This window comes from Staurois parvus, unplaced genomic scaffold (genome assembly GCF_062004578.1).
Source record: "Staurois parvus isolate SC_StPar_1 unplaced genomic scaffold, SC_StPar_1.0 ptg000123l, whole genome shotgun sequence".
NCBI classification, from domain to species: domain Eukaryota; kingdom Metazoa; phylum Chordata; class Amphibia; order Anura; family Ranidae; genus Staurois; species Staurois parvus.
In genome coordinates, this window is record NW_028317919.1 from 904,968 (window position 1) to 929,526 (window position 24,559).

At 43.0% G+C, this 24,559-nt stretch overlaps 1 protein-coding gene across 15 annotated transcripts in view; it reads right to left on the minus strand.

Moving 5' to 3' along the window:
* The window catches only part of MAP7D3 (MAP7 domain containing 3), a 145,756-nt gene that overhangs the window by 14,640 nt on the left and 106,557 nt on the right, over positions 1 to 24,559 (minus strand). For all 15 annotated transcript variants that reach the window (XM_089672229.1, XM_089672244.1, XM_089672240.1 and 12 more), the window contains 3 exons: positions 22,134 to 22,269; positions 14,545 to 14,725; positions 6,227 to 6,331 (listed from right to left, as the gene is read on the minus strand). In XM_089672229.1, coding sequence (XP_089528355.1) covers positions 6,227 to 6,331; positions 14,545 to 14,725; positions 22,134 to 22,269 — 422 coding nt within the window. The remainder of the gene's footprint in view (positions 1 to 6,226; positions 6,332 to 14,544; positions 14,726 to 22,133; positions 22,270 to 24,559) is intronic.

Consider the following 24,559-nt stretch of genomic DNA (forward strand, 5'->3'; position numbering starts at 1 on the left):
TTAGCTCAACAGTGTAGATAGGTTCATGGAATGGGTTTCCATGGCCGAGCAGCTGCAATGCAAAGCATCGGATGCAGTGGTGTAAAGCAGGCCGCCAGTGGACTCTAGAGCAGTGGAGATGTGTTCTCTGGTGTGACTAATTACGCTTCTCTGGCAAGCCGATGGACGTGTCTGGATTTGGCGATTGCCAGGAGAACGGTACTTGCCTGACTGCATTGTGCCAAGTGTAAAGTTTGGTGGAGGGGGGTTTATGGTGTGGGGTTGTATTTCAGGGGTTGGGCTTGGACCCTTCGTTCCAGTGAAGGGAACTTCAAGAACAAAACCAGCGCTCAAATCTTTGTGCTAAAGAGGGACACGGTGTCTGTCACTCGCTGATTTGCAGCTTTCTAAAGATCAGGGAATCTTGATGCTAACAAAAGAAAACAAAAAAGGGGGCACACTCTCCTCTTGCATTACTGTGATAAAAAGGAATTTATTGTAAAACGGGCAATACATACTCACAAACCAAAGCTATTAAAAGCAGATGTAAAGAGCCAAAGGCATTAGTCCCAGAAAACGGGGGTCCTTCATTGAAATGTGCTAACGCGTTTCGGCAGGCGAACTCTCTTCCTCAGAACTGAGGCTACTAGACATGATAATGACCCATATATAGGGGAGAAAATTATGTGAAATGCAACACCTCCCCCAATCCACATGGGGGTTGGCTGGGGTGGAGCCCAACAAAGGCTGCCTAGCCACGGATCCCTATCACTTTGAGGTGGAAAGTGGTATAGCCATAGTAATAGTGCCCATAAAAGTGTAGTCTCCAATGTCCACAATCTGAATATTGATCAAATTAATATTGATATCCATGTGTATATAGGATAAAATGCAAATAATGAAATAATGGAGGCCTTACAGTGCCAAACGGGGAGAATGAGTAACACATGAGGGCCGGCCAACATGGCGTCTTCCATGTGCATTAGGACGCCAGGAGCACAAGCCGTGGATCGGTCGTCACTCCGGACAACTGGACACTGGCTTTCATTTCCGCGCATGCGCACCTTGCAAGGGGACCAAATGCTCATGTGCTAGGTTCCTCACTGCTCACAGGGAGTGGACCGGAAATTGGTCACATTAAGGGTGGGAATGCACTATGGGAAAGGACCGGAACTGGCAAAGCTGGCAACCTCAAATAGATGGGTGATAAAGCAACAAGTGCATAGGGCAGAGCTGCTTGGGAATACAGCCAAAACCAACATGTTATACAATTTCACTAAATATGTAAAAAAAAAAATAGATAATCATATTATTGTTGCATCATACAATAATTTCATTTAACAAATTAAAAATAAAATATATAAAGACTTTGTATGATACAACAATTAGGGAATGCAGAAATGAACCAGTACAATGACAAATACACAAATAAGCCAGTTTTAACAAAAAGATAGGATGCATAACTCTTGTGTAAGGGACCGCCCGGCGGTACCACTAGCACTCCACTGGTCGGATGTTCCCAGCGCACGGAGTCTAAGCCCCAGGGTACTTGTTCACCAGGGCCCCTGATGGTGGGGATGGACTTGGAGTACCCCAGGACCAGGTCGTGACTACTGAGGACACCCGTCAGTGGTAGGGGTATTCGCCAGGGGCTCCCACGGGAGAGAGCCAGGTATGAGGAGGTCTGGAGACCCCGTAGAGAGGGACGGATGGATGGATGGATGGATGGCTGAGCAGGAGCAGGGTCATACAAGCCGGGTCGGTAACTATGGGGACGGTGCGGTACAGAGCAGCGGGCAGAGAATAGTCGGGTCACACGCCAGGTCAGCAACAGCAGGTCAGATCCAATAGGGGGCATTCAGGAGAGAGGTCAGGCAAGCAAGGGTCAAAACAGGAGAAAACAGCAAGGTCAGGGCACAATCCGGGTCAGCAACTTACTTCAGACAGGTTCACAGGTTCACAGGATACAAAAGACCAAAAGGCACTGAATGACAGCTCAGGGCCGTTTAAATATCCTGCCCTGCGCTGTCATTGGTGCCAGGCGCGCGCCCGCGGTCACTACTGCGCATGCGCGAACCTGATTGCCGCGGTCGGCCAAGTCCCGGCGCTCGCGTACAGGGAGGTGTACTGCGCCTGCGCCAGGACCAGCGGCGCGACGATCCCCGACATCTTGAATGGGAATAGAGGTTAAAAAGGGAGAAGAAAATATTACTAGATACACAGCCCTAACGGCTGGTGGAAGGAAAAAAAAAAATGAATACAAAATAGTGAACTTCAGAGAGGTAATGTAGAAAGGTATATTGATGTAAACAGGGCTCATGTAGGAACAAAAAAAACCTTCTGGATAGAGCCCATAATGTGATGTGTGTTATACATGCGTGGTGTGGATCTGACAACCGCGAGCTATAGAAAGTGCACCAAAGCTCTACACCAAAAGCCCAACTTAGGCCTATGGAAAGGCATCTGTGATGAATGTCACTTGTACTATACCTAAAATACAGTCAGGTCCATAAATATTGGGACATCGACACAATTCTAACATTTTTGGCTCTATACACCACCACAATGGATTTGAAATGAAATGAACAAGATGTGCTTTAACTGCAGACTGTCAGCTTTAATTTGAGGGTATTTACATCCAAATCAGGTGAACGGTGTAGAAATTACAACAGTTTGCATATGTGCCTCCCACTTGTTAAGGGACCAAAAGTAATGGGACAATTAGCTTTTCAGCTGTACCATGGCCAGGTGTGTGTTATTCCCTCAATATCCCAAATACAATGAGCAGATAAAAGGTCCAGAGTTCATTTCAAGTGTGCTATTTGCATTTGGAATCTATTGCTGTCAACTCTCAAGATGAGATCCAGAGAGCTGTCACTATCAGTGAAGCAAGCCATCATTAGGCTGAGAAAACAAAACAAACCCATCAGAGAGATAGCAAAAACATTAGCCGTGACCAAAACAACTGTTTGGAACATTCTTAAAAAGAAGGAATGCACCGGTGAGCTCAGCAACACCAAAAGACCCGGAAACAACTGTGGTGGATGACCGAAGAATTCTTTCCCTGGTGAGGAAAACACCCTTCACAACAGTTGGCCAGATCAAGAACACTCTCCAGGAGGTAGGTGTATGTGTGTCAAAGTCAACAATCAAGAGAAGACTTCACCAGAGTGAATACAGAGGGTTCACCACAAGATGTAAACCATTGGTGAGCCTCAAAAACAGGAAGGCCAGATTAGAGTTTGCCAAACGACATCTAAAAAAGCCTTCACAGTTCTGGAACAACATCCTATGGACAAATGAGACCAAGATCAACTTGTACCAGAGTGATGGGAAGAGAAGAGTATGGAGAAGGAAAGGAACTCTTCATGATCCTAAGCATACCACCTCATCAGTGAAGCATGGTGGTGGTAGTGTCATGGCGTGGGCATGTATGGCTGCCAATGGAACTGGTGCTCTTGTATTTATTGATGATGTGACTGCTGACAAAAGCAGCAGGATGAATTCTGAAGTGTTTTGGGCAATATTATCTGCTCATATTCAGCCAAATGCTTCACAATTCATTGGATGCCGCTTCATAGTGCAGATGGACAATGACCCAAAGCATACTGCAAAAGCAACCAAAGAGTTTTTTAAGGGAAAGAAGTGGAATGTTATGCAATGGCCAAGTCAATCACCTGACCTGAATCCGATTGAGCATGCATTTCACTTGCTGAAGACAAAACTGAAGGGAAAATGCCCCAAGAACAAGGCAGAGCATCACCAGGCCTGGAAGATCACCAGGGATGAAACCCAGCGTCTAGTGATGTCTATGCGTTCCAGACTTCAGGCTGTAATTGACTGCAAAGGATTTGCAACCAAGTATTAAAAAGTGAAAGTTTGATTTATGATTATTATTCTGTCCCATTACTTTTGGTCCCTTAACAAGTGGGAGGCACATATGCAAACTGTTGTAATTCCTACACGGTTCACCTGCTTTGGATGTAAATACCCTCAAATTAAAGCTGACATTCTGCAGTTAAAGCACATCTTGTACGTTTCATTTCAAATCCATTGTGGTGGTGTATAGAGCCAAAAATGTTAGAATTGTGTCGATGTCCCAATATTTATGGACCTGACTGTATGTGCAACTTATATAACAGACTGGACATCTAATGCTTCATTGAGACCCTTGGGGACCAGGGAACCCAAATGATGGATCCAGAAGGATTCTCTTTTACAGAGCTGGGGAACTTCCTGCCCATGTCAATACCACTGTGTATGGCTTCTATACCAAATAGTTTAAGTCCCATGGGGCTCTCATCATGTACTTCACTGAAGTGACAAAACACCGTGTGTTTGTCAAATCCATGTAGTATATTTCGCTTGTGTTCACCATATCTGGTTTTAAGTGAACGTGTAGTGCGAACCACATATAGGAGCCCGCAAAGGCAAACTAGACAGTATATGACAAACTGTGTACCACAGTTGATGAACTGTTTTATCTGGTGAGCCTTCCCCACCCGTAGGAGGAGGGAGAGGTGGAGTTAAGTCCCAAAAGAGGAAAGAAGTAACTCAGCAACTCAGAACCATCAAAATCTTCAACCTTTCTAAAGCTGTTTTCAGTGATTCTGAATACAGTCTATTACAGAAGGGCTTGAATTTTGCACCTCCCAATCCTCCTAATTTATTTGAACTTTTTGTTGATCTCAACAGATTCACACGGAACCTTACTCCTAAAAGATATTTTTCCATCAAAGATAACAAGATGGAAATGAGAAAAGGTTCCATTGAAGAGAACATTAATTTTTTGGTTTCTACCTGTGACTCTGATGATGAACCCTCAGCTATTCTGGAAGAACTTTGGGTTGAGGGGTGTGGAGAACCAGATGGTTTGGGAGACTTGCATTTGTTTGGCCCATGGTCCGCAGACACTCATGGGCAACATTTTTATGAGGCAACATTTCTGAAGCAATTATGTCTTTTAACCAATTATCTATTTTGCATTTTCATATACTGTATGTATATCTACAGATTACAAGGTATTATATGTTGTTATGGATATGAGACATGTTCCAAACAAATATGTTTAATCTTGAAGATGATGTCACCCATATGCAGAGTTCTTCTCTTTGCCCTGAGGAAGGAGTGGAATCACTCTGAAACGCGTTAGAACAATTAGATTAGTATCTCTGCAGCTGTTACATCTATGATAATACGAATTTGTATCTCTTATGACCAGTCAAACACAGTCATATTGGGTATCATCATGTAATTTCATTTCCTGATTGTGATGCTTTTATTGTCACCTTTTTTGACAATAAAATGTATATATTTTTAAATACTTCCAGTACTTTCTAAGCCCTTAATGTCCCAGTGTTGGGGGGTCTCTCCTTTTTCCAATTTTTGTCTTGGGGATGTTGGCTTATAATCAGGAATTTTCCCCTTCATTTGGGATGAATTAGAACAGCGACTGCGAGCCAGGCCTTCTCATTTGACATTAGTTCCTGACCTCATCAACCAATCCAGCTATAGAAAGTGTGCCAAATGTTTTAATAAGCTCTATAACAAGAAGTTATATTTAAAAAATGATAAATATGTAGTGCATGTAGGAAAGAATCACACATGGGCATTTGGAGAAGCTTAGAGGCAGAAAAAAGCCACTACCATTGCATGCAGGAGCAGCATCGCTTTAGCAGAAAAAAATGCTTGAAGCGCGTACACGCATGTTAACACTAGGAAAGTTTATAGCGCTTGAGCATAACTTCATTTCAATGGGCAGAAAAAATTATAAGCATGGGTTTAAAAGCGCCACAAATTTTTTCTGCCAAAATGCTGCTGCCATGAGGAAAGGCATCTAAGAGAGATGCTCAAACATCCAGTGTGCATGAGGCCTAAGTGTTAACTCCTAGGTAAACAGGGTATTCTTCCTCTGCTTTTCATACCCTTGTTAACAAGTCAGTATAATAAAACTATATATAAATATAATAGGAGGTACAAATGTAAATGTCACTGGCAATTGTCAAAAAAACGAAACAAAAAAAAAAAACCCACCGCTGCAGTCTGAATGAATTGTTTATAAATGGGTATAATTCTCGCAGACTATATACATTTTGCATCCGAAGCCCTATAGTGCCAAGCATGAAAATGTATAGCAATGGCAATATATGGAACAAAATAGATTTACTAGATGGCTTTCTTCCAGTGATCTCCAAAGACACACCATCCACAGCAGTTCCAATGCAGTGCACAGTTCGCTGCAACTTACCTTTTTTCTTTCAAGTCTTTCTTGCATATTTTGCTGCATGATTTTTTCTCTCTCTTGCTTTTGCTTCTCAGCTTCCTCAAGAGCTCTGGCTTCAGCTTCTTCTTTCTTTAACCAAAAGAAAATTTTGTCACAATGTACATAATACAACCTTTTATTAATGAGTTCAACATAGTCCTCTCCAAAAGGTACAAGTTTACAGATATTCCACTGTATAGTTAAAATTAGTGTATCCAAATCTATCATTTTTATGGATTGAGCCGGAAACAGAAACTGGTAACAGAAAACCCTTTTTCACTGCACTTCATGGTTAAACCACAATTACTGATACAGCTGCACTCAAAAAACATCCACCATGTACTCAAGATATATTTATTCAAGTTGTTGCGCTGTGTATAAACCACCAATATAATGAACAAAAAAGTAAATGTGATTAATTTTAAATAAACCAAAATCCCAGTGACAAGGCGCAAGAACAAATAGTGTGATTCTCCCCAGCCTGGTCACAGACAAAAATAAAAACCTAAGTCAATGTCAGATGAATTCTGCCCCAAAGAAAGTGTCCGTCATCAACAGAATCTTGTGAATAGTATATCCACCACCATCAAAAACATCTTACCAGATTCCTAGACCCCTAAATTATAGGTGATATATATGGCATGAAGTTGCATATATCCCAATGCTGTGATTTTCACCTTATGGATGTTCCGATGCTGTGGTCTCTTTTCCTCTCTCTTTGCCACAAAAAAACTCACATACAAAAAAAATCTCCATTGCGATGTACCGCAGAAAATTTATTATTAAAGAAGGCAATGATTCTACTCACAAAGATAGTATGGATAAAACACATGCATCAAACGCTGCTGGTTCCGGCTCCAGCTGGCAAAGATGATGTCAGCATGGACTCCTCGTAACCTGACCTATGTTTCATCCGCAAGGACGTTGTCAAGCGGACCAGTCTAAACATGCTGACATGTCTTTACATTATATAGAGCTGCTTAGCTGCAGCAGGAGAATCCTCTCTCTAAAATATTTCATCATTTGAACTATTGAATTTGTGCAGAGATTAAAAAAGGAGATCTTGATCAATAATCCAAAAACAAACTTTAAAAATGTATTGATTATATAAAAAATGGAGGCTAACACTCCCTACTGGATATCAGTATAATGTATTTCTATATATCAAAATTAATTCTATTCTTCATATAATATATCCATAGAAAGAAAATTCTCCCACATATTAAACAGTTGCATTAAAATATTTAAAACAAAATATGCAATAAATAAAACACTAGATAACTATAATACAAGAAAAAAGCAGAGATACACATTTTATCGAACTATTACTAATAAAACTATTTAGATCCCACTCCACGTTGTGGCCATGGGGGTATATAGGATTTTAATTTAAAAATCCATCTTGTTTCAAGTTGGGAAATACCTTTAATCTTATTACTTCCCTCCAATGGGATACATACCTGTCTATTCCCGTCACCTGTAGGCTAGAAGGATCTTTATTATGCTTCAAATTAGAATGGTTTGATCAACTATGTTTTGGGTAGTCTTTCCGAATATTATCAATCTGTTCCTCAATTCTATAGTTTGTAGGGCTCGCTTTGTCCTTCCATACACGGGCAAGTTAGCAGGTAAACCACATATGTGGTAGAACAAGTTATACATTGTGCTATATCATGTCTTATTAGTTACTTCAGTGTTAAAAGTTTTAGTTTTATGACAATTATTACCCACTGTTTTACACACTTTGTGCATGGAAAAAAATCCCTTATAATCTCCAAACATAAAAGTTTTCAATGTTTTTTTTTTTACCTCATTTGGGGCTATATAGTGTCTTAAATTAGGGACTTTTATATAAATAATATGGAGGTTTGGAATAAAGCCTGGTGTAGCAGAGCTGGGTCTGCAAATGTAAATAGCATTTAAGACTATTGTAAACTTCCTATCTGCAGAATCTTTGACTGAAGAAACATCTTCAGTTGGTACAGGGAAATGTTTAAGATTGAGATGGCAGTATCTACTATAGCAGCGGTTCTCAACCTGGGGGTCGCGACCCCTTTCGGGGTCGAACGACCATTTCACAGGGGTCGCCTAAGACCATCGGAAAACACATATTTCCGATGGTCTTAGGAGCCGAGACACCGCTCCTGTCTCAGGCGATCTGTGGGCAGGATGATATGCTGCCCCTGTAACCTGGCCACACCTCCGGGATCACTCAACAGCTCCGCCTCCTCGCCGCTGATTGGCCACCGGAACTGTAGCTCAGGAGAGGCACACAGGCGGCCAATCACCGGCGAGGAGGTGTAGCTTGGAGAGGAGGAGCCGAGCGGCAGAGCGCGGAGATCGAAGAAGATCGAGGGAGCTGCAGGAGCGAGTGAAGAGAGAGGCCAGAGAAGGAAGACAGCTGACAGGTAAGTGCAAATTTTGCTGCTGCAGCAAGGTATGCTGGCTGTAGATGGGAGAGGGAGAGAGCGAGCCCAGGCTGGAGCAGGAGTCAGCAAGGTAAGTATCATTGGTGTCAGTGGAAGGGATAGTGCCCCATCATTTGTGTCACTAATACCAACGATGGGGCAGTATTCCTCCTCCCACTGACACCAACGATGGGGCACTATTCCTCCCCCCACTGACACCAACGATGGGGCACTATTCCTCCCCCCACTGACACCAATGATGGGGCACTATTCCTCCCACTGATACCAATGATGGGGCACTATTCCTCCCACTGACACCAATGATGGGGCACTATTCCTCCCACTGACACCAATGATGGGGCACTATTCCTCCCACTGACACCAATGATGAGGCACTATTCCTCCCAATGACACCAATGATGAGGCACTATTCCTCCCAATGACACCCACAATGGGGCACTATTCCTCCCACTGACACCCACAATGGGGAACTATTCCTCCCACTGACACCCACAATGGGGAACTATTCCTCCCACTGACACCCACAATGGGGCACTATTCCTCCCACTGATACCAATGATGGGGCACTATTCCTCCCACTGACGCCAATGATGGGGCACTATTCCTCCCACTGACGCAAATGATGGGGCACTATTCCTCCCACTGACGCCAATGATGGGGCACTATTCCTCCCACTGACACCAATGATGGGGCACTATTCCTCCCACTGACACCAATGATTGTACACTATTCCTCATACTGATACCAATGATTGTACACTATTCCTCCCACTGATACCAATGATGGGGCACTATTCCTCCCACTGATACCAATGATGGGGCACTATTCCTCCCACTGATACCAAGGATGGGGCACTATTCCTCCCACTGATACCAACGATGGGGCACTATTCCTCCCACTGACACCAACGATGGGGCACTATTCCTCCCACTGATACCAATGATGGGGCACTATTCCTCCCACTGACAATAATGATGGGGCACTATTCCTCCCACTGACACCAATGATGGGGCACTATTCCTCCCACTGACACCCACAATGGGGCACTATTCCTCCCACTGACACCCACAATGGGGCACTATTCCTCCCACTGACACCCACAATGGGGCACTATAATTCCCACTGACACCCACAATGGGGCACTATTCCTCCCACTGACACCCACGATGGGGCACTATTCCTCCCACTGACACCCACGAGGGGGCACTATTCCTCCCACTGACACCCACGATGGGGCACTATTCCTCCCACTGACACCCACGATGGGGCACTATTCCTCCCACTGACACCCACGATGGGGCACTATTCCTCCCACTGACGCCAATGATTGTACACTATTCCTCCCACTGATACCAATGATTGTACACTATTCCTCCCACTGACGCCAATGATGGGGCACTATTCCTTCCACTGACGCAAATGATGGGGCACTATTCCTCCCACTGACGCCAATGATGGGGCACTATTCCTCCCACTGACACCAATGATGGGGCACTATTCCTCCCACTGACACCAATGATTGTACACTATTCCTCACACTGATACCAATGATTGTACACTATTCCTCCCACTGAAACCAATGATGGGGCACTATTCCTCCCACTGATACCAAGGATGGGGCACTATTCCTCCCACTGATACCAACGATGGGGCACTATTCCTCCCACTGATACCAACGATGGGGCACTATTCCTCCCACTGACACCAACGATGGGACACTATTCCTCCCACTGACACCAACGATGGGACACTATTCCTCCCACTGACACCAACGATGGGACACTATTCCTCCCACTGACACCAACGATGGGGCACTATTCATCCCACTGATACCAACGATGGGACACTTTTCATCCCACTGACATCAGTGATGGGGCGCTAGTCCTCCCACTGCAAAATTACAGTTATGAAGTAGCAACGAAAATAATTTTATGGTTGGGGGTCACCACAACATGAGGAACTGTATTAAGGGGTCGCGGCATTAGAAAGGTTGAGAACCACTGTACTATAGGAACAGACCACCTATCAGTGAACTCTTTTTCCTTTGGAAAGAGATCGGCAAGGGTTTTTGGAAGAGTGAAAATCTGGAATCTCTTTTCTGGATTGATCCAATTGTCTTAGACTGCCCTTTCTTTTTGTTCATGAACAGGAAATGTCTTTTTTGCGGGTCTCAAAAGCATAAGTGAGCATATTCACATTAGCAACTATGTTGCTAGCTGTATTTTCAGATGTATAGGAATCTGGGGGTGAAAATCACTCCACGGTTTCCTCTAACACCTCTGGTTCCTCTTCATTTCCTTCTATGTACACCTCTTCTAGCCCAGGCATATTGGGATGTAACTCAGGTACAGATGGAGGAGCAGGAGTGCAGGTCTTTGACAGCGCTGATGTTCGCCTGAGCTTTTACCATAGCTTCCTTTGACCTATTTTCCACCATAGATATACACTATATTGCCAAAAGTATTTGGACGCCTGCCTTTACACACATATGAACTTTAATGGCATCCCAGTCTTAGTCCATAGAGTTCAATATTGAGTTGACCCACCCTCTGCAGCTATAACAACATCAGCTCTTCTGGGAAGGCTGTCCACAAGATTTCAGAGTGTGTCAATGGGAAATTGACCATTCTTCCAGAAGCACATTAGTGAGGTCAGGCACTGATGTCGGACGAGACGGCCTGGCTCGCAGTCTCCACTCTAATTCATCCCAAAAGTGTTCTATCGAGTTGAGGTCAGGGCTCTCAAGTTCCTCCACCCCAAACTCGTTCATCCATGTCTTTATGGACCTTGTTTTGTGCACTGGTGCGCAGTCATGTTGAAACAGGAAGGGGCCATGCACAAAGTTGGGAGCATGAAATTGTCCAAAATGTCTTGGTATGCTGATGCCTTAAGAGCTCCCTTCACTCGAAATAAGGGGCCAAACTTTACAGTTGGCACAATGTGTCAGGCAAGTACCGTTCTGCCGGCAACTGCCAAACTCAGACACATCCATTGGACTGACAGACCGAGAAGCATGAATCCTCCCTCCAGAGAACACATCTCCAGTGCTCTGTCCAGTGGTGGTGTGCTTTACACCACTGCATTCAACACTTTGCATTGCACTTGGTGATGTAAGGCTTGGATGCAGCTGCTCGGCCATGCAAACCCATTCCATGAAGCTCTCTACGCACTGCTGTTGTGCTAATCTGAAGGCCACATGAAGTTTGGAGGTCTTTAGCTACTGACTCTGTAGACAGTTGGCGACGTCTACATACTGTGCGTTTCAACATGTGCTGACCCCGCTCTGTCATTTTACGTGGCCTACCACTTCGTGGTGGAGTTGCTGTTGTTCCCACTTGCTTCCACTTTGTTTAAGTACCACTAACAGTTGACCGTGGAATATTTAGTAGCAAGGACATTTCAATGATGGACTTATTGCACAGGTGGCAACTTATCACAGTACCATGCTTGAATTCACTAAGCTCTGGAGAGCGACCCATTCTTTCACAAATGTTTGTAGAAGCAGTCTGCATGCCTAGGTGCTTGATTTTATACACCTGTGGTCATGGAGGTGATTGGAACACCTGAATCCAATGACTTTGAGAGATGTTCCAATACTTTTGGCAATATAGTGTAGGTGAGGGTAAATCCCTGTGGGGTATTTATGGAGTAGGGTAAGCGTGTTTGGAAGGAGTACACCAGGGTGTAGATGTCCTGTAGCGACGTCCTTGTGTTAAACGGGTAGAGGAAGTGCCCAAGTACCCTATAAGGGCTCTAGGCAGATGTGGGTGCTTTCTTCTGAAAATGCTGGTTGACTGGCTTTTATGCCCATCTATTGATTTCAGTGTTTTTTGAGTCGCCTATCCAGAAAAGGTATACAGATCAGGAATTACTGGTTGCATGCTTGCTTTAGGTTTGTGATGTAGAAAGACAGACAGGTAATTAGCATTTTTAGAAGGAGTTCAACAATGGCACTTAGCTCACACACACCCCATCAGCAGCCAGTTGCTCAACATCATGCAACCCCAAGCACGGCTTCCTGTGTATGTGAACTGTCAGCGTGCATGAGATCAAGCACAGTGGCGGCTGCATTCGGTATAGAATTGCTGCCATAACCACACTGTCAACTGGAGCTCCTATCAAGGGTGGTGAGAGGATTTTGGTGCACAGTACCGAGATGTGATAAGTTCTGATTCATTTTTGTTTGTGAGTGCATTTGTATCTAGTTTTTATTATAAAATAAAGGTTATTGCACCAGAGCCTGTGAGCCCTTCTCATGTTTGTGCGTTTTAATACTTATGCTGCTAGAAATAATAGATACATAGGACAGTATATCCTATTTGCTTGATTTAAACCTTTTTTTAAAGCTTCTTCAGTTACTTTATGGTCTCTTGCCTAGGCAAATTATGTCATACATCCTAGGAGTCTTCAAGAAGGGTTTTCTCCTCAGCTAAGCACATCCTCCTGCCTCCATGCCTGATCTAAGGGCAGAAGGATTCCAGGAAGTAAATGCTACATAAACCATATGCCCTAACTCAAGAGATGGCTGCAGCCAGAAGTGCAAGGGGGTGTTTTTTCAAAGTGATTTCTCAGCAAGATAAAGCATGGAGACATAGATGCATGAGAGAGTTCGCTTTGAATATTAAAAATAAATTAAATAATGCTTTTGGTTTGTGGTGCTCAGATACAGTGTAGTTCTACTTTAAGTTCATGTAAACCCTAAATCCAAATTCAAGTATCTGCTGCCATATGCATTAAAGTTCACAGATTACACACATTTCTTTTTTTATTTATTTAATTAATATACTTTAAAATATTTTACCAGGTGATCCTTTAAGTAAAAGCCTAAAACAGGAAGCCTGCTTTACAGCCCCAAACACTACTAATCCCTGCATCAATTAAAGACAACATTGTTAACCCGCAATGGGCGCTCTTTCAGTAGGACTAGTGGATGTTTTGTTGACACATAGAGGTTGAATAATTAAAGCTGGGGAGTGCAAAATCTGGTACAGCTCTACATAGAAACCAATAAACTTCCAGTTTATTTTTTTTTTGTCAAAGCTTAATTGATCAAGCTGAAGTTAGCAGCTGATTAGCTACCATGCACAGTTGCACCAAATTATGCACTCTCCAGTTTTAGTAAATCAACCCCACAGTGTGGCCCTGTAGTCTCTTGTTAGCACCCATCTGCCTGCCCATATATCCTCTGTCTACCCCTCCCACCCAACCCTGTTTGAATGATGACAGTTCCAGGAAAATGGGTGCACACAGTGTATTTCCCCCTACAGCAATGAGCTCAGCCACACCATTAACAGGAGCTGTGCATTCGCATCTATGACATGTGGACACACAGCAAAAGTGGATTCAGCAGGAATTTAAGACAAACACAATTTCCCATCATGGAAACATTGAATTTTTAAAGTGATATCAGAACGAAAACAGCAATTTAGCAGATGTGCCAAAAGTATTTATTTTAGTTGGGTTTTTTGGCGGGGAAACTTAAATATTTGTATAATGTGCATACAAAGTTGTAATCCTATATACCTAATGCATCAAAATTGGCAGCACAGTGGCTCAGTGGAAAGCACTCCTGCCTTGCAGCACTAAGGTCTGCACTTCGATTCCCCGCCAAGATACTGCATGCATGTTCTCCCTGTGCTTGCATGGATTTTACTCTGGGTACTCTCCCACTTTCCAAAAATATAGTGTTCATACAGCATACTGCAGATCAACGAGGACCATAACCTTTACAAATCCCTAACCAGCCTGCTAGATGTAACATATGTACATAATTGTCACAGAAAGAGCAGATGTGATGATAAATTCATCACAGTATAAAGTATCACTTATAACAACATTGCAAATATAATAAGTTTACCAGAGATACCCAAATACCTGTTGCTGAAGCTCTGCTAATTTCTCCTGTTCTTCTAGTTCTCTGAGGAGTTTTTCTTCTTGAGCTTTTCTTTCTTCTTCCTCTCTCTCTAGTTTTCTTCTTTCTTTTAGTAATTTTTCCTCCTCTTTCAGTCTCTGTCTCTCCTCTTCAGCTTTGCGAGCCATTTCTTCCTGTCTTACTCTATTAAAAAAAGAAAAAGCAGCCATTCCTAATTATCCAGGTAACCATGCACAGGAAAATGCAAAGTGATTGGAGAAGAGGATAGGGACTCTACTGTTGGCTGCCAATACAATACTAACAATAGTGATGTATATAGGATTTGAGTGGTTAGAGTTGGTCTGGTGATGGGTTATAGTGAAAAGGAGTTAGGAAAAAAAACTGGGATAACTGATATTATTAAAAGTTCTTTTTTGTAAATAAATATTGGTATAAAATATAACCATCATTAATATTTGATACTGTAGGTATAATTATAGTATAGATATTTTTTAAAAACAAAAAAAAAACCACAATAAAAACAAACTACCGTATTTTCCGACGTATAAGGCGACTGGGTGTATATGACAACCCCCTAATTTTCCAGTTAACACATAGGTTTTGGGCTATAAGACTACCCCCCTTCCGAGGCAACACCATTTAAAAACATCAGATTTTTTAATTGAAATGGTTATGACTTACCGGTACTTAAAATCCTTCAAAATCCTCATGTTCATCCTCTGACATCATAAGTTCATGAATGACATCTTGTGATACATTTGTAAGACAGTCACCAAATGGATCAAATTCCAAACCAGATGGTTACCGCTGGATGTGCGGTAATATGATAGCTTCGGCTACATACAGTATACAGTATATATACAGCCCGCTGGATGTGCAGTAATGTACATACAGTATACCGCGCTGAGCCAAGCTGGCTCAAAACAAAATGTCCCTATGACAGATTAATCTGTCAGGCCGCTGGATGTGCGGAATATACAGTATACTGAGCCAGGCTGTTTCAAAACGTACCAGTACGTCCCTACGGTAATCAGACCGCTGAATGTGTGTATGTACAGTAGCTGAGGCTACATACAGTATACGCTGGGCCAATCACGGCGAGCAATGTATTCTACTAATGAATACAAAGCCTGCTCGGATTGGCTGAGGTTGTGACATCATCAGCCCACCTCTCTGAGTCAGCCAATCCGAGCAGGCTTTGTATTCATTAGTAGAATACATCACTCGCCGTGATTGGCCCAGTGTATACTGTATGTAGCTGCAGCTACTGTACACACATCCAGCGGGCTGATAACAGTAGGGACGTACCGGTACATTTTGAAACCGCTTGGCTCAGAGCAGTATACTGTATATACTGCATATCCAGCGGGCTGACAGATTAATCTGTCATAGGGACATTTGTTTTGAGCCAGCTTGGCTCAGCACGGTATACTGTATATACAGTATTACCACACATCCAGCCAGCTTGACCCAAACAAACTCAAGGTTCACATTTTGTACCCCGCGTATAAGACCACCCCCAATTTTTGGGGTATATTTTTAAATTATAAAAAGTAGTCTTATACACCAGAAAATACTGTAGTTATTTGACAACCCAATCTAACTTGAAAATGTTTATCTTTTATGAGTTCTGCCTGTGTGCTAGCCATCTTTTCCCACAACTTCCTGGATTCCCAGCATGCTTTGCGGCTTCTCTTATGCTCATTTCTTTGGTTCATTATCAAATTCTAAGGGTTACATATCCCATGGTAACTTTCTGCAAGGTGTGATTCCTACAATGATCCTGCTTCTTGAAACTCGTCTTCTATGCACTACTGTAGCCCAGAAGGAGGGCTCTGAATTCTGTTACACAGCAGTGTTTACTCACAGGGCAAAGTGAATGTGTGTCTCAGAAGTCAAGAAATTAAACGTGTACAGATCTTCACAAAACAGGAAAATTAACGTACCTGTAAATTCCATATAATAGAGCACAGTAAGGGACAAAGGCTGAGTATTCCTAAAGGCCGAGTTATAGGCTGGTGATTGAACAATGGCAAAACGTTGGAAGGACATGTTACTGACCATCCCCCTATAAACCTATCCCACTTCATGAGTCCTGAGTTTTTTTTTAGCAATGCAGAGTAACTCAAGAACAAAAGGATGGGTGGCCTGTATCCTGTACTGCACTCAAAGATATTGATAAGTCAAGATTTCTCTTAGCTTAACTGTACAGTACAGGACATATGCTGAGTATTCAGACCTTGGGACGTCCCCAATCAATGAATGTGAAGTGTGGGCAACAACTAGGCAAACAGAACTGTACCATCAGGCCCAACAACAAGAGTTATCCCAACTTCAAAATGCCACAGCAAGAATGTTACATCTGCAGAAGAGTTAGCATCTACTTGGTAAGACTCTTAAAAGGTATGAAGAGAGCAATGGTGTCTGCTTTACAAAGCTGGGGAACAGAGGCCCAGTTCTGGAATGCCCAGGAAAATTCCACCAACCAGGTGGAGTGAGAGCATAAAAGTGTAGGAGGAGCTTTGTTTGTTAGAGTGTAGGCTCTGGAAATGATTTGACTTGAAAGCAGGTTGTTCCATGAGAGTGCCTGAGGGCAGAATGAATAGTCAGTCTGTCTTCATGACAGTCACTACTGAGGTAGATTTTGATGACTTTGACTATGTCCAGGCAGTGAAGAGAAATATCCTTTGGGTGCTTTGGAGCAGGGCACAAAGATGGCAGGATTATTTCTTCATTGAAGTGAAGATTGATATCACCTACTATCACCACTTATGCTAGGAAGCAAAGATGATCTTGGGAGTAAGACTCATGAGGAATAGCTCCTTAAAAGAGGGCCACGAACTCAGAGAAAGGTCTGACAGATGTGGTGGCAACCAAAGAGGCCACTCTGCAGGAGATCATCTACGGAAATTTCCCTACTGGGTTAAAGGGGTAGTTTCTGTGGGGCAAAGAGAACCAAGGTCCCAAGGAAGCACAGCATGCTGTAAGGGAGACCTGATCTGTGATGCACCTTTTTTTTTTTTTTTTTTTTTTTTTAAAAGAAGAAGGCGGCCAGAGGTTTTTTTTTTTTTTTTTTTAAAGAATGAACAAGACAGACACCTGACCTTTCAGAGTGCTTAAGGCCAAGTTTTGGTCAAGACCTGATTTTAGGAAGACCAAAAATGTGAGGCACAAAGTAATCTCTGGGAATGAAGTACCTGTGCCCACACCAGGCAAAGAAGGATTTACACATTCGATAGTAAATCTCCCTGAAAGCAGCTTTTCTTGATTTTAGCAAAACAGAAATGACAGGTGCAGAGACCCCACAATACCTCAAAACCTGGGCTTCAACAGCTATGCAGCTTGAAGCCAGTGACTGAGAAGCAGTACAGAGGGCCATTGGGCAACAGGTTTGGCCTGTTGGGAAGAGGCCAGGGGTTGTCTCCTAATGGTCTGAGTATGTCTGTGCACAAAGTTCTTCTGGGCCAGTCTGGTGCAACGAGAATCATCAGTGTATTCTCTTGCATCTGCAAGGCATCCAATGTCAGTGCTAGAGGATACATGGTCCTGGCCACAAACAGACTTAACTTTTTGGTGAATCTGGAGGTTGGGATATCCACATCAAGGTTCCGGCACATTAGGTGCAGTATGTCAGGGTGAAGGGCCCATTCCCCTGGGTCCAGACAGCGAGGTAATTCGCCTCCCAGTTGTCTGCTTCTGGGATGTGGACAGTAAAGATCACCAGACGTTTCTCTGTCCAATAGATGATCTGGTTTGCTTCATCCAATGCTACATGACTTCTGGTAGCCCTTTGATGGTTGATGTAGGCCACAGCTGTGGTGTTGTCTGATTGCACCCTACCTGGCTATCCTCACAGAAGGGGGCCCTGTGCTGCAGAGCCATCCTTATTGCTTTGAGCTCCAGGATTCTGATAGGGAGCATAGATGAACATGTTTCCTGAACTGTAAGGGACTCTAACACTACTCCTATAGCTGAAAGGCATTTCTCTTTATCACTTTCAAGTGATATATAAGAAAAGATTGTCCTACTATGCAGGCTGTGCTGGAGACTCACAAATAAGGAAATTGTTGCTTGGTTGGACATGGGTAGGTTGAGAGGGGCCTGTTTGTTCCAATACGATGTGCTGGCTAGGCGTTATATTCGGTGAAAGGCACAGTCTTGAAGAAAGCAACCATGAGACCCTGAGCTCTAATGGAGTATCTCGCAAAGGATGTCCCAAGCGTGAGCTTTGGGAGAAAACAGTTTCTTCTGTGGAAAGAAGCCTAGCTTAGGAAGTGTTTAGGATCAGACCCAAGTATTCCAGGAAAAGAGAAGGTTGGAGAGCAGATTTTTGGAGTTGATTACCCAACTGAAAGTCTGAAGCTTCTGAACTGTCCTGTGGACATTTGCAGATAGATGGAAGAGAGAGGCGTCCTTCAGAAGACGGTTGTCTGAATAACCTGAGACCAGGATGCCCCATGTTTTCAGAAAGGCAAGAGCAGCAAGGACCTTTGTAAATACTCTTTGGGCACGGAATAGGCAAGATGGCACAGAACTAAGTGAAAAAATAGGAATATGCTGCTAGGCATCTTGGATGTCTATGGAATCCAAGTATTCTCACTGTCTCAGAGTGGCAATGGCTGACCTTGTGGACTCCACACAAAATTTTGGGATCTGAGGTATTTGTTTAGGGATTTTAGGTCCAGGACAGGATGACTACCCCTGTTGGGTTTTGCAACTGTGAACAGGTTTGACTAGAGTCCTTTGAACCTACTGACACAACTACACCCTGCAACAAGAGATGGTTTGGGACATTCTACTAATTTGACTGTCCTCTGGCAGATTTTAAAAAAGAATAGAGTTCAGAACTCTTCTTTTTGTCCCTTTGAAACCACGGATTGAATTCACAACTCTCCGATGTTTGTGACACAGAGAGAAGCAAAGCATAACAGACATATCCCTACTATTAGGAATAACAGTGCCCTTTTATTGGGAAGAAAACTTTGAAGAAAACTTGGTGGGCTTTGTGGGTCAAGTCTTACACTGAAAGGAAGGGCTGAACTTACGTGTTGAAGTTGAAGTCTGGGTAGAGTATTGAGGAGGAAGAAGTTCCTGAAGAATGGGATTATTTTTAACTTTCCACTGTGGAAGAAGAAACTTTCCTTCTGTGACAATTTGATGAATTTGTTAGGCTCCATACATACTGGGCGTTTTAATAACGCTGGTAACATTAGCTGAAGCCATAATATCAAGTGTAGAGGAGCCTGGGGGTGAGAAATCTTTTATGGCCTCCGGGTGTTTTTCATTCCCTTTTCTGTCTGCCACTTCTAGGATAGGCATATCGGGATCTGATCAGGTAGAAACATTGAAGCTGGAATTTTTGGGCCCTGGACAGTGGTGTCTGTGTTAAAGTTGTTCATTGTCTGAGGAATCATGACATAGTTGCAGAAAAATCTGCCTTAGTCAGGTAGGCCTGCTTTTTGTGTTCCTGGGATAGAACTAGAGTCGAATACAGAGAACGGTGTTAAAATCAGGTTCTGCTCCAGTGCAAGGGAAGCATTGTCAATCTGGGATTGAGTGCTGTATGGGTCTTTGACAGAGCAAACATTTGCTTGGGTTTCTGCAATGGCTCCCTTTGTCCTGGTTTCTGCCACTGCTACGAGTGAGGGTATTCCCCTGTGGGGAAACGGTATGGGGTGTGGAACAAAGGGAAAAGCACACCCGAGAGAGTTCGAAGTAACCTAGGGACAGACCACAAAGTAGCAAAGTCCTCATGACAAAGGACAAGATGAAGCAACTCAATACCATATAAGGGGCTCTAGGTGGCGTTCGCAGTGAAGTGCGCAACCTGTGGTGTGATGTTACACCTGGTCGCCCACCTGAAACTAAGCGCTGATTGGCGGAGTTTTAGTGCCAAATTTGGACTGTAAGGTGATTACATTCCAAACAGTCCCAGTTATTACAGTAATGGTCAGAGATACAGGGCAACCCTGCTTAAAGTGTTACTAAACCCAAAACAGTAAAATCAGTCTGTATATGCAGTAATGCATGCTTGTTATACTCTATGATCCTCCCCTTCTTCCAGAGTCCCCCTCTTATCTCCTGATAAGACATATTGTGAGGAGTCACTCTGGGCATGCTCAGTTTGGTGTGTATTGGAAGAGAGGTTTTTGTTTTTTTTTCTTGGGAAAGTGCATGTGATCACCACAGGGCCAATCAGCACTGTCCAGACAGAGGTCAGAAGTTCAGCATCCTCCTAGAGCAAAATGAAAACTCCTGCTACAAGCTTTAACATGTGCTCTGCTGGACACTAGTAAAAATCACAAGACTACTCTAATTGCTGATGAGAAAAGGTATTTAGCAGTTTATATTTACTAAATTAATTGTACTTCCACGTTTTGTGCACTGTGCGAGACCAGATATAGTGAATGCAGGGTCCTGGGTTTAGTAACACTTTAACTGTCCATGCTGCTGGCCCATATCTAGGGTCCAAGCTTCACCTTTTACAGTAGGCATACCCACAAAGAAGTCTTCAGGGTCTGAGTTTCACAGGGAAGAATGACAGCCCTGAACCTATATAGTACCCTGTGGCTAACTACATACATTGCACATTGTTCCAAGGTGAGCACCCATGCCAGATCCAGTGCCCAAAGCAACATTGCAGGCCATCCCCATGGTGTGGGTTCCAGGTATAGTTCCCAAATTTTTTTTACCAAGGTTGCACCAATCTGTATGCACTGCTTCTATATTTGTGTTAGAAGGCAGTGAAGTTGACTGAAGACTACAAAGAAAAAATAATAAAATAGTTAAGACAAGAGTGATTTCTCCATAAAGAGAAGTCCATCACTTTAAAACACTAGCAAAAGGACTCATGGAGCAGCATAGGGGATACCCAGGGGAAGTGTCTTTCAAAGCTTGCCAGTGTCCAATCACCAGCCTATAGCCCAGGGTATATGAGGAGTCAGCATGTGTCTCGTACTGTAATGAACAATTAAAGGATAAGTTTACCTATATAACCAAATACATGCACCAAGTGCCAAGGTGAAAGCCCCGCACAGGATCCAATGCCTGAAGCAACATTACAGGTCATCCCCACAGTGTGGGATCCTGGTACGATTTCCAAAGTTTTTCTGAGGCCACAATAATCCGGAAACACTGCTTCTGTAGACAGTAAATAATTCTTTAGGAAAAATAATAGAAAATAACATAAAAGTGAAGCTGGTGAAGTGAAACTCCAGAGGGGAGAATATGTCCATCACCTACAAACACTAGCAAGAAACTGAGGATTCAAGTGGGGTATAGGGGAGGCGTGTCCTCAAAAGCTTGCCAGTATTGCCCTTGTAGGTATGAGCCTAAAACCCATGGTGTATAAATACGATGCCTGTGTCCTGTACTAAACAATTAAGATAGTAAATCTACAAATTTCAATATCAATTCAAATTATTGTGTGTAGGCAAGAAATAATTGAAATACAATGTGTAAAAGAATATATGGTTTTACAGGGACCATAGACATGCTTTAAGGAAAATGAACAAGTGAAAAGAGACAAAGCAGCAGATTTATCTACAAAATTTGGATCTATGTGTAAAAAAAAAAAAAAAAATACACTAACTTTTCTTCCTGTTGTCTCTGAATCCGTTCTTTCTCCTGGCGTTCTCGCTGCTCTCGAGCAAGACGCCGCTTTTCAGCCAGGATTTTGGCAGCTTCCTCAGCTGTATTACTCCCTGATGCAGTCTTATTACTGGATTCTAACAGAGATTAAACACAGGTAACCAGAATAAATAACTTATTAACATATGTACATGATGTAAACACAAATAGTATTCTTATTCACTAGCCACCCACTAACAGTACTGCTAGTGGGTGGCACATCCAGGCCGGGCGACGTACTGGTACGCACCAGCGCGCCCCCTGTCCATTGGGTACAGCGCTCGGTACCGACCGTTCATGTGAATGCTTTGAGCTGCACATCACTGCAAGACCCTGAACGTGGGTGTATGACAGCTTCAGCCTGTGCTCCAGCCAGGCCATGTGCATAGTTGAGTCGCTTCGCTTGTTTCCATGTCCTATGCATGAAAACATAGAAACTGGGGTACACAAAATGGCAGCAGGTACCCTGGACTGAGGAATCAAAATTTTAAATATTTGTCTGTAGCAAAAGGCAGTTGTTCAAGAAGGGCTGTAGATAGGTACAATAAAGAGTGTCTGCAGGCAACAGTGACGCATAGTGCAGGTTCCTTGCAAGTTTCGGATTGTATTTCTGCAAATGGAGTTGGAGATTTGGTCAGGATCAATGGTGTACTCAATGCTGAGAGATACAGACATATTTAATCATCATGCCATACTATCAGGAAGGCATGTGACTGGCCCCAAATTTATTCTGCAGCAGGCCAACGACCCCAAACATACATGTCATTAAGAACTATCTTCAGTGTAAAGAACAACAAGGAGTCCTCGAAGTGATGGTGGCTTGGCTCCCACAGAGCCCTGATCTTGTTATTAAACCCACAACAGTAAATTCAGTCTGTGTATACAGTAAAGCATGCTTGTTATACTCAATGTGGAACCTAAGGTCTTAATCCTCTGCATTGTGTGAAATGTTTTATCCTATCTTCTCTGATCCTCCCCTTCTTCCACAGTCCCCAATCCATCTACTGATAGAACAGAGCCTTGGGGGTAAGCTGCACATACTCAGTTTGGTGTGTACTCCTAAGTTTTTTTTTCTTGGGATTGTGCATGCGACCAGCGCAAGGCCAATCAGCACTGCCCAGACAGAGGATGAGAAAAGGTATTTAGCAGTTTATATTGACTAAAGTAATTGAATTTCCATGTTGTGTGTACTGTGGGAGACCAGATATAGTGAATGCAGGGTCCTGGGTTTAGTAACACTAAGTCTGTCTGGGATAACATGAAGAGACAGAAGGGTTTGAAGCAGCCTACATCTACAAAAGATGGTTAGTTAGTTCTCCAAGATGTCTGGAACAACCTACCCACCAAGTTCCTACAAAAACTGCATGCAAGTGTTCCTAGAAGAATTGAAGGCTAAGGGTGGCCACACCAAATACGGATTTGATTTGGATTTTTCTTCTGTTCGTTTACTTTCCATATTGTAATTTAATAAAATTAAACTATTAACACTTCTATTTCTGAAAGCAGGGTGCAGGAAGATGTCTGGTTATGACAAAACGTGTCGGGTGGAGCCGCCCTTTTGACGTCATCACATAAGAATTTGCCATTTATGCTGTTCCTTGCTGTTTGATGGTTTTAATGAACACTGGAAAATTTATGTTTGTAAGTGCGTTTCTCTTTTTCTTATAAAATGATATACAAACTATCTGCACTATGAGAAGCACTTCTTTTATTGTTATATGAATACATGCTAACTTCGTGAGATCGGGATGGTCTGTAGAGCTTTTGATGATACATGTGGTCAGGCTTGAGATACAGAAGTCTGGATCAGATGTTTTATAACAAAGCATATGTTGACCCCCTGTATCCAAGGGGTCAAAGGATCTGGTAAGCCTCCAACTTGTCGTCACGGTTGTGCAGCATTCACGTTGGTGGTTATGTAAGTTGGAACGAAGATTTGGATAATTTACCATAAAAGGGCACTGTTGTATATATACCCCCATAGGGACGGTCACATATATGTTAATTATTTTGCACTTTAACTTTTGGTATTGGTTTACCCTGGAGCACTTTATTCACTGTTTACATTTGTACATTTACACACCATTTTTTGTGTATATCACTTTATTGCATTTTAGCGCAACACCAGATATTTATTTATAAATTTGATATTAAGAGAGGATATCCTCAGTGTGTTTGGATCTTTGGTCAGATTCAGGTCTAAGCTCTGGCTGGGCCACTCCAAAACTTCCTGGTGAAGCCATTCCTTTGCTGATTTGGATGTATGCTTTGGGTCATTGTCATGCTGAAAGATGAAGTTCCGCTGCATGTTCAGCTTTCTAGCAGAAGCCTGAAGATTTTTTGTGCCAATATTGACTGGTATTTGGAACTGTTCATAATTCCCTCTAC